A 14,967-nucleotide genomic window follows, 5' to 3' on the forward strand; every position below is an offset into this window, starting at 1 on the left:
TGATAAAGACCTCCAAGTAATCTTAAATGACAACAGATGAACTGCACCACACTAATGCCATCTAGTAAGTCCAAAGCTCCCTTATAAATATTTTAAAAGAAGCAGTTACATTGCTTTACATTAACATTTAAGTTGCAGCCTGCAACCTGTCAGTAAAGGCAAAAGATGAGATGAAAGACGAATACACATGGCAATTCTTTAAGACCTTTATTAACAGATGCTTGCAATTTGACTTGAAAAAATCAGGTGTACATTTCATACAAATTAAAAATGAGGTTCTTAAAAATCTCAACTTGACCAGATATGAAACAATTTAAAAACCTTTAAAGGTGTATTGAGAAAAAACAGGCCTTTAAAAAACGTGTTTGTCATTCCCAAAAGGAGACTTCTTTAGGTAAAAATAATAAAAACCCCATGCTGCATAGATAATGCAGATAGTCTAGTTATCTGGTCAACAGCAAAAAGCAAGCACTTAAGGTCTTCAGTTCCAATTCTTTTGTTCATTTCTTATTGCTGGAATTTCATCTTTATTTCATATTCTTTTCTTCTTTGATGACTAAACTGGAAAAGGAAAAAAAATTGTCAAAGATGTGTTGCACACTTAAGTGTTCCTGGTGCCAAGATCATTTGCAATATTAATTCAACATGGCTTCTTAGAACATTTAAAAAAGGTGCACCAATGTGTTAAAATAATGGGGAAAATTCCTAAGCTGAGTCTTAAACCTGGAATTCAGTTGATTATGTGCCACTATTTTATTTGATAACTCTAACAGGTGTGCAGCAAAAAACAGCCTACTTTTTGTGAGGAAACCACTTATCTATCGGGTCACATGGTGTACTTTACCCTCAGCTATGTGGCAGCACTTTTCCCCTCCCCACCTCTCACCTCATTCCCATCCTCTGTCTCCAGAGACTTTCAGTATAATATTAGAGAAAGATTGTATTAAATTTGATTTTACACTGGTGCTATGTTTTAAATTCAGTGTGCTCCAGCTCTCACATAGATTAGGTGAAAGACTAATGTTTTGGCAGTTGGGGGAGTCCGAGGCTTTTCTCTCGGTCATTTTGGCTCTTGCTGTCCAGAAGATATTTAATACTGCATCTCTTTCCCCTGTAAGGCACAGGTGAGGACATTTTCTGGGGAAGAAGCAGGAAAAAGAATCCAGTTCCACATCTCTGCAAGTGTCATCTAAGTGCCCCAAGATCTCCCGAACACTGCTGTCCATGTTAACCTGAAACTAAAGTTGTCATCTGACTTCAGTGTTATGTCAAGATTAACACCTACTGAGATGATTGCCGGGAGTTCACATCTATCAGCTACTAGCAAGCTCTTTTCTGGGAACAACCAGAGCAGCGGTGTCCAATCAAGTAAACTGGACCTGTATGACATTCAAATTCCACAGAATCTAATCTTTCATTTATATAATTTCTTGCCCTCATGGTTGTGTGTATAACCTTCAAAGAGTGAACTGAGCAACAGATTCAGTCTTGCCTTTCTGAATTACATAGCCTTCAACAGTAATTCAGGTGCAAATTTCTACACTACCAATTAATCCCTTTGAAGTGTTAATATTGAAGGCTAATGATAACACTAGTGTCTATATTAACTATTCCACTGCTATCTTTTTAGTGGACAGAATTGTGAGTAGGAGTCCATAAGGTGGGAACTGAAAGTTGGTGCAGCGGAGTAAATGCAGCAAAAACAACAGAGAAAAGAAATACAAGGAACAAGAACAGAAACAGAAAAACAGGTGTTGGGGTGAGGAAAACAAGCAAAGGGTCAGGAACAGTGATAGTCCTAGAAATGAGCCTATTCCTATGGTAACGAAAAGTTTAGTTACTAAGTAAAGGCCATATTCCATCCTTCATTTTTACACAAACTTCCCATGGTCAGTAAAACATTCCTCCCTGGTAAAGCAAAGGACAAAACTGAATACAATATTATAAGGGCAGTTGCACCAAGCACTGCTTGTTGCTGCCCTGCTTTTTGATTTGGTGCCTCTGCACATGCAGCCAAACATCACATGGGGTTTTTTGGCATACCACATTGCAGACTCATGCCTCATTGGCTGCTCATCATTGCTAAGTCTTTTTCAAAATTCAGTTTCAGATTTTCTCTAGGTATTCGTCTTTCCAAGTTAAATATTAGTCTGTCCACATCTCTCTAACATCTTGGGTTATTCCTCAATCTTACTCCAGCAGTTACCTGATTCCTATTTGTAGTGTAGCTGAGAGCTCAATGACATGTCACCAGGCTAAAGCACTGAACATATTCAAGACTAGCCTTGCACAGGACATGGCTACCATCCCATCTAGAAGTCAGAAAGCTAAGTCCCTCAACTAGTTTATATCTGTACTGTTGAAAGAATCTGAACCTGCAACCTGTTACAAGTCATGTTACCCAACAGGTGTATTCACGCCGAGTCCCAAACTTAATTGCAAGAAACGCATACTATAACAGTTAAAACCTGCAGATTAGAAGTCAAAGAAAGTTTTTGAAGGAAGTCTATTATAATACCCTCAAGAGAGAATTAGAATACCCACCCGGATGATGGTAGAGATGGTAAGCCGGCATTTACTCAGCCCCGCCCTGCTCAGCCTCGGGAGCGGACGTGTTCTCAGCTGATGGTTCGGCTGCCTTCGTCTCTTTGCCATCTTGTGGTTTAGGGTTCTCTGGGCGTCTGCGTCGGTAGTTGAAGTTACGACGGTACCGACGTTGTGGTGGCTGCTGACCTTGGGTCTCATCACCTTGGTTCTCTTTATCTTCTTCGTTTCCCTCCTCCCTAGGCTGCCTTTGACGAGGAGGACCCCTGAAAATCAAGCTAGGCTTTAAAGATGCAGCATCTGAACACAGTGTTCTAGCACATTCGCAAAATTTCATAATGTAACAAGCTGATCTGCAACATACCTGCGAAATCGTGGTCTGTACCCCCGATACATGTTCTGTCTAACTGGTCTGCCTTGTTCTCCTGCACCCTGGTTGTCAGCACCCTGAAACAACATACATCAAGGAGACTTAGCCAGCTACACAAGCAAACTAAATGACTTAGCCAATTAGTCAGAAGGCATAAGTAGATATAGTGGCACTCTGGCACACAATCTTTATTGGGTAAGAGCAAAGTATCTGGTACGCTCCAAAGAGATCCTGGGATACAAACCGATGCATTTTATGTGGAGTCTAGGTTAGGTGGTTAACTTTACATAATTAAAAACAATCTGAAATTATAACAATTTGGAATTGACAGTCCACTGGCAAACAAGATTTCGGCTCTTTAGTTCATTTGTATTGATAAACCTTACACAGCCAAAGGAAAAACTCCACATCCTACATGTAGGCAGGTGAAACTCTTCACTTCCCTCCATTATAAGCAAAGTAGTACAATAGCAAATGCTATACAAAAATTACCTCCACTAGCTCTCCTTGCACAGGAGGGTTGGAATATTGTGGTCGACGCCCATAGGGTCTTCGCATATAGTAAGGTGGGTACCGCCGCCTGCGGTAGGGACGGCGCTGTTGGGCTTGCCCTTCTGGTATGCTCTCTGATCCCTCATTCTTTTCCCCACTCTCACTATTCTGGTAATTTTGCTGGTAGTTGCGTGGAGGACCCCTGCGACGTGGATACCGTCTGTAATGGTTACGGTCTGCTGCGTATTTACTGCCTTGTACTGGAACTCCACCAGGACCTGTAACATTAGCTGCCTCTGCACCCTAAAAACAGTGAGACAGTGTTATGTAAGGATCACAAGAGGAAAAAAGTCAGTCAGTTATGGCATAAGAATGTAAGTAAATCAGGATTAATTAAGTACAGATGTATATTTTCATTGTAAAATGAGAAAAAATATAACCTCCTTGGATGTGTCACCCATCGACTCAGAAGCAGCCACCAAACAGTCCAAACTCCAAATCAAGTTTTCTGTGCATTTTAACATTAGAGAATATGCTCACCTTTTCACCTTCCACAACATCAAACTCCACAGTCTCTCCATCACCTACACTGCGAAGGTACTTCCTGGGGTTATTCTTCTTTATGGCAGTCTAGTAACACAACATTCCAGAATTAAATTTAGAGGCACTACATAGAGATTGCTTAACATGTAGTGAATAGATTTTCTAGATTATGGATGTACTTGAACATTTAGTTGTCCTTGGGAAAACGTGCCTCCTTTGAACTTGAATTTCAGCAATAATCAGCAAGTAAACTACCTTTCAGTTTCAACAGAAATACACTAGACATTTCCCCCTATGAAATCTGATAAAAAGTGCTAGCCCAAAACGGCCCACATTAATATGTAATTTCAACTACAGTGGCAACATTCTAATACATCTTAAAATAATGCTACAAATATTTAAATTACTTGGAGGCAAACCTAGCATGTAAGTATCAAAAGCCACTGACACTAGCCTCTGAGGGGGTTCCAGTAAATCCAACAATATTAATAGTGCATGCAGGATTAGTATAGCAAATACCCTGTTCATATCCAGTACTGTCAAAACAAGCAGCATACTTTTCAGCAAGCTTTTAAATGCCATGCCTTGAAGAATTAAAAAAAATGAGATAAGGCAATCAGAAACTCATAGAACCAAATCATTCCAAGGAAATCTTAAAAGATTCTCAATAAGATTTGCATATTCCTGTGACATTCCTTGATCTATGCAAAACAAAAGAAAAAAGTATGCTTTACCCCTGGAATTTGTGTATTTAGGATTCCATTGCACTGTATAATTCCCCACAAAACAGATTAATTAAGGTACTAAAAAGCATATGGCCAAATATGGCTCCAAAGTTAGCCATCCAGATCAGTGACCTTTTTTCCAAGAGGTATTGAGCACATGAAACTCCCACTGAAGTCACTCAAACTGTGAGAACTCACCACTTTAAAAGTCAGGCCACTTATTTAGGTATCAGTGTAAGTATTTTTAAATTTGCATCAAGAGTTTGAAAATAGTTGTTTTTGAATTATAAACTCTAAAACTTGTGTTATGGCTGAGAATTTACAAGAGACACTGAAGTTTCCACAGCAGTGTTTATTCTACTATATTCTAGATACTGAGGTCTAAAATTAAACAGCATAAGCTAATGTAAAACCACGTGGTAAGTAGTACACATAAGGGCACAATTACGGTGGAGGAAAACTTAATTGCCTGATCTCATTTCAGTTCAAACTTGAAGACAGCCTGAAGTTGAGGCACTTCTCTCTCAAGTTATTTGAAGACACAAGAAAATTGCAAGTCTGCTTAAAAAGCTTAGTTTATACCCTGATCAGAAAAAGTGTTCAATTGTGTATTTCTGAGTATATTTTAAAATGAAGATTAGGCTGTCTAAACTCACAACGCTACAGCAGCAATCCTACAGCTTCTAACAGACTATGCGGCTACATACTGAAAAACCTGGAGTCAACAGAAGAGAATATTTTTTTAATCCTATAAATGCTCAGTACACACTGATGCCTCACAAAACCATATTTTGTTTACCAAACACTTTTTGAGCTCAGCAGTAGCACACAAGCATGAGAGCTTCACAAAAGTGAAATAGTGCTGACAGCGTCCCATTATTTTCATGCCCCAGAGGGAATGAAATCCATTGTAACAATACATTTGCAAGTTTCAGTCTACAGAGTTAGTGTTCTGTGATAAGGGGACACCAGCAAAACCTGTTTCCCCAGTTGTTCTGCATAACTGATGCATGAGAAGAACCCAGATTGGTAACGGAACAGGAGGGGGCTTATATCTTCCTCAAACTACTACCAAATTAGAGATTTACTTTATAATGCCACTGATTTTATGTTTAATTCAAATTGATCTAAACTGATGACAAGTTACCACGTACTCACTGCCCACATTAAAAGAACACCATCAAATTACATGTTAATTTTAAAACTGCCTAACAACAACTAGCTCTTAGATTGAGATATACTGATGAAATGCACTAAGTGCTTCACAATCTTTAACGTACTTATGCTCAACATCCCTGTAAGGCAAGGAAGTATTATCCCCTTTTACATCTACTATAGTTACAAGTAATTACAGAGACTGAGAGTTAGTAAGTTTATTTTCAGTTTACTTTGTCCATTTGTTAGCATTTGCATATAGTCATGCTTTACTATTTTCTTGATCATCAGTCATATTTCCTGTTTCATGCACTAGCAGTCTGGTATTGTTGCTCTTGGGCCTTCCCACTCGCCCTTGCTGGAAACTGTTGTAAATGGAAGAGTAGAAATACCCTTTTATACGCTTTTTGAAAGATTTCAGAACACACTCAGATATCGATCAAAACTTTAATAATTAGTTAACTTAAAAAACAGAAATATCTTTTAAAATCACAACCCACTTGTGGAAATTACTTAAACAGGAAGGCTATTCTGCTCCCTTTCATATTTACAAGTCACTGCAATTAGTTTATGCCTGGGTAACTGGTCACAGAAAATAGTAAATAAGTTTTGTTAGTTGCACAAAGCAAATTGAAATTTTGTTTACGTTTCAGTTTTAGTAATTATAGGTGTTCTAACCTTACTAGGTACAAGAACTTTTAGGCAGAAGTATGATTTTCAAATTGCCATGAGCCCTTCAATACCATTTGAATTTTAAATAATTTAAGCGTTTAAGTCACGAAATATAAAATAGTACAGCTGAATCCACACAGTTCTGTCCTCTTGTGCATGTACAACCATGGGAATTACCATGTGTCAGATCTCTGGTTCATTTTGTAGTGAGCTGTACAAACAAAGAGGAAGGTGTGACACTCCTGGAATTATTTGTTATGGAATAGCCTGCTCTTGGAGTTAGTTAATATTTAATCCACGCTGTTAAGGCAGAGTGTCCCTTTTACCTTGGAGAACTAATTTCTTCAGTGAAGAACATATCCAACATATTCCCACTCCCTTCAGTTAAGGTTAAAATAGCACAGTTTACCAAATCAGCATAATAAGCTTTAGTTCTAGAAAGAGGTATCTGCACAAAAATAACTCACCTGGTGTACAAACACATCTTCCTTGGTGTCATTCCTGCAGAACAAAATAAAATTCTGATTCAGAAAGGATGTGTAACAAAACCAGCACATTTTCTAGACTCACTAAGGTTCAGCTACGGGCCAAACGCTAACTCTGAGGTACCTCCAAGGAAGACATTGACTATCAGCATGTGATGTCCTTCTCCCTCTAAAACTGCTCCCTTAACTGCATTCTAGTGTTCAAATTAAAGGATATCAATCCAAGTGCCACCTTTTGAACACCCCACCCCACTTCAATTTTCTGTAACTAAAATAAGTTGGCAAGACACATGAGGCAGTGCTTTCAAACACTCAAAAACATCCATCAGGTTAGCCAGGGAGAAGCAGATAAATTGATATCTCTTTACAGACAAGAAGCAAAAGTCCCCTTGAACATTTTTGAAAATATTTTAAAGACATACTAAGTAAAAGTGTGCTTTAAAAATAGCTGATAAGTCAATTTCAAAGAGTTCAACCATGCAGCGTGCTTACTTTAAAAGTAGGCACCCAAGCAGCCCTTTGAGAGATCAGGTAATATAGCCTCATGCTTAAAATCCCAAATATCTTTCCTTCCCTCTTTATTCCCATTTGTACACATTGCACCCTAGCCCATACCCTTTCAACCATTTCACACAAAGTTCATCTTCCTCCTACTCACCATCATGCTACTTTCACCATTTTCCCCTCCACTTCCTTTCCCACCCTCTGCAGTTCATGACTTTCCTAACAGATACCATTTCTCGCCACTCCCACAAGGAGATATAGGGAGAAGGAGAACTGGAGGGAATTTTAGCCTGGTAATGGTTAAAATTGATCATTATTTCTGGCAGTGCCCACAATGTCTAAATACTTTCCAAACAAAGGTCACTGTGCTTTTCTCAAGGAGCTCACAATCCTCAGAAAAAGAAAAAAAAAGGAGCATGATGAAACTAGTGATAGGCCATGTCATTTTAACACAGGATTACTGCTTTTTAATAAAATAGAAGTTATCAGCTATTCGCAATTACTCAAGCTTTTCACTGCCAGCTAGTTCTCCCACAGGTTACATCAACGGTGAGTCTTTCAGGGGAAACCTGAATGTAGACGATAGTGGCCTTGTGGTTCAGATAAGGGAGAACACTCAATACACAGGAGTTGCATAGAAGACAGAATATTAAGATATTTGTATGGTGGCAAATGGATAGACAAAGAAGCATTAATGGTGGAGCATGATATTCATCCTTGTTTCATAAAGAGCTACCTATTCAACTTTATTTAGTTTTGCATTTGCCACCCCACTCCTCCTTGATTTCACAAGTCTTTATGGACAGTGAATGATAGCACTAGTCAAAGCTCCATTCTAGATATGAGTGCGCTGCACTTCAAATAAACTAGTATGTTAAAATTGCAGTTGTAAGTGGGGAGGAGTTTCAAACACTACTCAAAGGAACCTAAAGAGGTCAGAAATATGGGAAGAGAAGATCTGACCCGGACAAAGTCAATCTGAAAAAACCCAAACCAATATTCAGTAGGAAGAAGACACTACAGAAGCTGTAATGACAATGCACAAGTTAGATTTGAACAGGCACTCCAAGACAGCAGCAAATAAAGCCAGTTCAATTTCTGTTCTGCAGTCAAAGACAAAGTCACAGCAAGGAGGGAGTAGTCTTTATACAGCTCTAGTGACACTTCATCTAGAACTGAAACACTCAGCATTTTTAGAACACCTGATAAACTTTACTGTAGGGCATGTATATACTACAAATTTAAGTTGACCTACATTAGATTGACTTACAGTCACCACAGTAATTACTGCAGTGGCTCATGTCCACACCACCTTCCTTCTGTTGATGGTGCAGGTCCTCACCAGGAGTGCTTCCACCGACTTAGCACAGAGCTGTGAAATTGACAAGTATGACAGCCAACAGCCAATGTAAGTAGCCTGCAGTGTCTACATGGACACTGTCACCTTAAGTATACCAAAATAAACACTACGCCACCCATGGAGATGGAATTATGTTGGTGTAGCAGGGTACTTACATCAGTGGGACCAAGGCTGTAGTGTGTACACAGACATAATTAGGTTGACTTAAACTGTATAACCCTGTAGTGTAGATGAAGCCTTGCTGACCAGCTCTGGTCATAATTTACATCACACTGACCTCCAACATTATACTGACACTATGTATGGGAGAAGAACCATTTTTATTGTATGGCAACTGAGAAAAACATTTGATAGTCAGAACTAAGGCTGACATTTCAGAGTAGCCTTCATCTTAAGAAAGCTTATGGTTCTACAGATAATGGCTCAAAATGTAAACTAAAGCTGCACTGTCTGCCAGCAGACTCATGAAGACATCTCAAGTACTTCTGCTACTCATAGTTCTGCAAGACAGAAGCAGGAAATTAAAATGTTAGTTACACTAATGCTATTCACAACTCTGTGGACAAATATGACAGTTTCATGCTGCTATTGCTTAGATATGCTGTGAGCTTCAGGTGTTAGTGGAGCAGGAAAACAGAAACTAAGAACATCCAGGAGGAGCACTGAATCGTAACCCTCTTTACTTTCTCAAGAGACAGAAGCTGAAAGTCATACTACACCATAGCTGTCAGTAGCCATTAGAAAGGAGAAGAGCGCAAGCACTTTCACCTTACCAATAATTAGTGATGCTTCGAGTTAATAAGATACCTATTGGCCAGAAGATATGAAAGATGAAACCTTCGAGCAGAGACCCAGCACAAGATCTTTCTAGAAATCCCAGAACCTCATCTCTTCCCAGTTGCTGGGAAGACAGGCTACTCAAAGCATTGCCCCAAGATCATGCTTTGTGCTGAATCCTCACATCCATATCCCAAAGTCATGGTGCCTTCTTCTAGCAAGATTAGCACCCCAACGGGCTTTGAAATATTTAACAGCTGCCTATTTGGCTTGAGAAGATCTAGAATTCCCCCAGTCACCTTAAAGGAAAACTCTGTAGTGAACTGAAAGTCAACTGACACAGGATGACAACCCTCAGGCATGCGCATAAGTGTTTGCAAAATCAGAATCAAAATCACTATAATTTTAAACAAATTCCTGAAGTGCAGTGCTACTACTGATTAATACCTCAGACCATCTAATCCAATATCCTGTCAGTGGCTAGTACCAGCTACTTCCCAGGAAGCCACAAGAAATTTGGTAGTGGACAGTTATGAAAATAATCTCCCCCTTGCGGAAAATTTCTTCCTAACCTACTGCTTTGAGGTTTGCTTATCTCGAAGCATAACATTTATATCATTTATAAAAGTTACATTAGGATTTGCAAAAAGAATTCTAAATGTGCTCATAATCCATATAAACATCAATACTTTAACTCCTAAACTCATTGCCTCAAGTGATATTATCTGGCAATAAGATCCATAAGTTAATTATACATCATGTAAAGGATTTCTTTTTACAAATTTTCAACTTATCTTTTGGTATCACCCGAAGTAATCTTGTATTTTTATTATGAGTAAGTCCGAGTGCTCAATTTGCCTTTGCTAAGCCATTCATTATCGTGTACATCTCCTCTTTGCACAACACAATCCTAACCTCTTCACAGGAAAGTGTCTAAAGAACTACTTAGAAGTGGCACTTTACCCACAGGGAACAGACCTGTTGAGTAAGATTCAGAGTATATTCCTTGTTTACCAAAATGTTGTGGAGTTCCAAATTCAACATCAGATATATGTGCAACCCCATGTAAAGCAATGGGGTCAACTCTGTTACTGAAGATCTAATTTTTATTATGACAACTGTGAGAAACATCTGACAGATTCTCAGAAGCCAGACTGACACTGCAGAGTAGAACACTAAATATAAAATAAGTAGCCACATTGTCATTGAACTAGCATGCATTTGCACCAAAACAGGATTATCAGAGTTACAAAAACACAGATCTGCAATTAAATACAAGCAATAGCAGAAGATTTCCCCAGAGCTCTTTTTAGGAAACCTTTTTCCTACAGTAAATGAGAGATCCCAGAAAAAACAGCCTTGACAAAACAATGAAGAGCTGTGGAAATGTCATGAAGTTCCTAGTTTCTCAGGCTGGATCTTTATCTTCCTGTCTTGGTAACGTGATCACGCTTGGTCTCTCACTAAAGTAGAAGCCTCCAGGGACTAAGAAGCTGCCCAATTCAAATCAGTTGATATTTTGAACTTTCAGATGCCTTTTAACTATGTGCTGTAATTTTCTTGTTTAACTTACATGTTCTGATTAAGTAAAGTTTTCTTTAATGAATGTAATAGTAAATGCTTTTCACTACAAGTAGTGAAACTCACTTATTGTGTTAATTCACATTACCCTAATTTGGATGGGGGTTCAAGTATCCTGAGACTTCTAGATAATTTAGATTCTATTGTACACCTTTCAAAGCAATCCATGGGTTAACAAGTTAGAGCAGTAATATGGAGGGAAGGAAAATAACTCCTTCAAGACCTCTTTGCAAAACACCCACTGATTTCAATGAGAGTCCTACATGCAGAAGACTTCCAGGATTGAGCTGTATAGGAACTTTCCATTTCAATAAGATGCAACCAGGCCTTAAGCACTTGTTAAATTATTGAGATGGAATCTCTTGCTGTGATTCAACAAACATAGCTCTATTAAAATATTCCAAGATCCAAGGGATACTTTAAATTAGTATTTTTTTTTTATAAACTAGAATAATTAATTTCCTGACCAAGAACACTTTGGAAAACATAGCCTGTCTTTTTAAAATTCATTCAGAATACTCCTTATGCAAAGTTTTAATTATGTATCTTTATAAAGGGTCTTCTGTTATTCTCCCTTGCTAACTGACAGCACAGAGCAAACCATGAAAATGGAGTATATACGAAGTGCTGTCCAATGCACAAAGTTAAGAAATTCCAAAATAGAGAAAAAAATTCTAACTTCTTTCAATGTTAGCCACCTTAGAAATTCCTTGTAACAGGCTTAAAACAGACATTTAATTTACAAATGGATGTCATCTAACTGCACAGAAGTTCAAAGTGAATGAATTAAAAAAAAAAAAAAAAAAAAAAAAAAAAAAAACCTATTTACCAGACCATTTTAGCAATTGTGCTCTTTGTAGTTCAGTTGGCATTGATATACCGTTTTCGTTCTAGAAATGACATTTCTGAGCCTGGTGTAATTAAAAATGAAACTAAGATCAGTATAAACTATTATGCTGATCATCAAATGACTTTTGAAAATACCAATGCAAATTTCAATATCTAATGCAAGACTGTTACTAAGGCTTCCTCACATTTATCCATTTAAACCAGCTTAGAATCAAATAAGTATTAACTCATGACATGAACCAGCACTGTTTTACATTTAAACCTCATCTCTAAGGATTAAAGCGGTTGATAAACAAGAATCAGTACATTATGAAAACCAGCACTGAATAAATATCCCTGTTAAAACCAGTTTATAGAAAACATTGCAAGAGAATAAAATTGGAATACAGATGGAACACCTGCATAAACAACCCTTACTTTTGTGAAAAGTTCCATGGGACAGAGTGATCAGGGCCAAAGACACACTTGAACCACCCACATCATTCCCTACAGCACCTGGGAAAACATGTCATTGAAACTATAACCACATTTGGGTCCAACGTTTGCTTGGAAAGATCATCCAGAACGTCAGACACAAAACTTGCAGACAAGTGTCTGGCCACATACCAAAGGATGAGGCTGTGATGACAGGCTACTGCTCTAGTAGCCCTGTTCTGCGGGGGAGCAGGGAGGGACATGTGGAGTTACTAAGATTTGATTTCTTATCTGGTTTGGGGGAAACCTAAGGATGAGTTAAAAGAATAAACATAGTGAGTATAGGGAAAAAGCCATGACCACAATGCACTTGAAGAATCAAATGTCTCCCTGGGGAAGTTCGGCAGCAGCCACCAAACACACTACCCATCTTCAGTCCAGTCCCCAGGCTAGTCATCTCAGCACTAAGCCACTGAAAGCCAGGGAGATGTGTCAGATGAGGCCTGGTCAGCGAGGAGAGTGACAGATGCAGGAAGTTTGTCTAAAGCGTTACCACGGTCACCACCCAGTTCTCAGGACCCTTCCCCCGCCCCTCCACCCCGGGCCGGTCGCCGAGCACATGGCAGACCGGGCCTGGCCACCCCGCGCAGCCCCCACCCCCACTCACCTGTTGATAAAACCGTAGCCGTTTCTTACGTTGAACCATTTCACTGTTCCCAAAACCTTCGTTGCTGAAAGAAAAACCAGCATGAGTCACATGACATCGCCCCCACCGCCGGGCAGCCGTGCCTGGCTCCCCCCGTGCCACGGAGAGAGGCTCGGCCCGCCGTGCCAGCCAGTCACGCAGGCCAGGCCCCTCGCCCGCCACGCCCCGGGCGGGCCGGGGCCGCAGAGAGAGCAGCGCGCCGGGGTCCCGGGAGGGCACGTGGCTGGGTGGGTCTCACACAAAGGCCCCGCGTGGCGGACATTTTGAGTCTCAGCCCCAGCCCCGCCCCCATCCGCCGCCGCACGCGGAGCCCAACGGCTCAGGCGGCGCGCGGGGACCAACGGCCACTGCGCGCGCACCAGGAAGGGGTCTCGCGCCTTCCTGCAGGGGAGGGGGAGGGGGATGACGCCCACAGAGCCCTCCCCTTTCTCCCCGCAGCCCCCTCCCCATCCCCCTCACCGATGACCTTCTTGTCCCCGCCGGCGGGGGGCGCCGCCGAGGCCAGGCCGCTGCCACCGTTGCCGGTGCCGCCGTTGGGTTTAGACTCGGCGGGGGCGGCGGGGGCCGCCGCGGGGAGAGGGGCGGCGGGCGGCTGGGTCTCGGCCTCGCTGCTCATGGCGGCGGCTGTTCGGTGCGGACGGTGGTGGTGACTGGCTGTTGCGCCGCCTCCCGCGGTGTGATGGTGACTGGGGCCGGCCGTGGGGGGGGCTGCTCCCTGCTCCGGGCTCGCTGGGCTCCGCTCTCCGCTCCCGATACCGATCGAACTGACCACAATGGCGGCCCGCACCGGCTAGCCACCCCGCACGCACCGCCCACTAGCTCACTCACTGGCTGCGGAGCTCGCCTGTCAGGCAGTGTGCAAACCCATTGGCTTCTAGAATCCGCCCACACGGCCACTGGCACAGCTATTGGTTACAGCGCCTGCCCCTCATAGAACGTGCACCGTTATTGGGGGCTCCTGTCCCTCACACACCGCTCGCTAGCATTCATTGGGCGCGGAAGCTGTCCCTCAAACAACGCGCATACCCATTGGCTGGACGAATCACAGCTGCCGGGCCTTTTTTTCGGCCAGTGCCATTTCTCCTCCCTTTTGGAGCTTGATTGGTGCAGCCCCGTTGGTCCCGCCTCCTAGAGGACAGGATCTTCTAGGGACACGCACCTGAGTAGTGACTGTAGCGAGCTTAGTGAAGGGGCCGGCGGGGCCCGCGGCGCGTGGGCGGGGCAGCGGGGACACTCACCCCCCCCCCGCCCCGCCCCGCCCCGCGCGTGGCACCGCCTGGGGCTCGAGGGGGCCCGTCCCTCTCTTGCCGCCGTGACCGTCCTGCGCGCGCTGGCGGCTCCCTGCGGGGCGGGGCGGGCCGGGCTTTCGTCTGGCGGGAAAGCGGGGGGCGCTGTAAGCGCTGGGCCTCGCGCTGGCAGAACCCGGGGGGGGGGGCGGGGAGGCGGTGTAGATAGGCTCGCTCCTAGGCCCTACGCAGACCCCCACGTCCATAGGGTGTCCCCTCAGCCCAGCACAGAGACACCCCCATAGGGTGTCCCCTCAGCCCGGCACAGAGACTCACCCCCATAGGGTGTCCCCTCAGCCCGGCACAGAGACACCCCCTTCTGTAGGGTGTCCCCCCCGCCCGCACAGAGACTCACCCCCATAGGGTGTCCCCTCAGCCCAGCACAGACACCCCCACGTCCATAGGGTGTCCCCCCCGCCCAGCACAGAGACACCCCCTTCTGTAGGGTGTCCCCCCCGCCCGCACAGAGACTCACCCCCATAGGGTGTCCCCCCCGCCCGGCAC

At 42.7% G+C, this 14,967-nt stretch overlaps 1 protein-coding gene across 3 annotated transcripts; it reads right to left on the reverse strand.

Annotated features, from left to right (window-relative positions):
• Positions 1-192: 192 nt before the first annotated feature.
• On the reverse strand, positions 193-13,956 carry YBX1 (Y-box binding protein 1). Of its 3 annotated transcripts, none has more exons than XM_067566307.1 (8): positions 13,637-13,956; positions 13,139-13,202; positions 6,969-7,002; positions 3,947-4,036; positions 3,407-3,709; positions 2,909-2,991; positions 2,545-2,822; positions 193-556 (listed from the first exon to the last, which is right to left on the reverse strand). In XM_067566307.1, the coding sequence occupies exons 1-7, from the start codon at positions 13,791-13,793 to the stop codon at positions 2,576-2,578; spliced, it is 978 nt and encodes a 325-aa protein (XP_067422408.1). In that variant the 5' UTR covers positions 13,794-13,956; the 3' UTR covers positions 193-556; positions 2,545-2,575. The 3 variants fall into 3 exon arrangements, with proteins under 3 accessions (XP_067422408.1, XP_067422406.1, XP_067422409.1); XM_067566305.1 differs by having other exon boundaries at positions 193-561; positions 13,637-13,955; XM_067566308.1 differs by having other exon boundaries at positions 193-561; positions 2,545-2,810; positions 13,637-13,954.
• Positions 13,957-14,967: the final 1,011 nt, after the last annotated feature.

The sequence above is a fragment of the Emydura macquarii genome, unplaced genomic scaffold (assembly GCF_026122565.2).
Source record: "Emydura macquarii macquarii isolate MOO-44397 ecotype Brisbane River unplaced genomic scaffold, CSIRO-AGI_Emac_v2 contig_2768, whole genome shotgun sequence".
NCBI lineage: Eukaryota > Metazoa > Chordata > Testudines > Chelidae > Emydura > Emydura macquarii.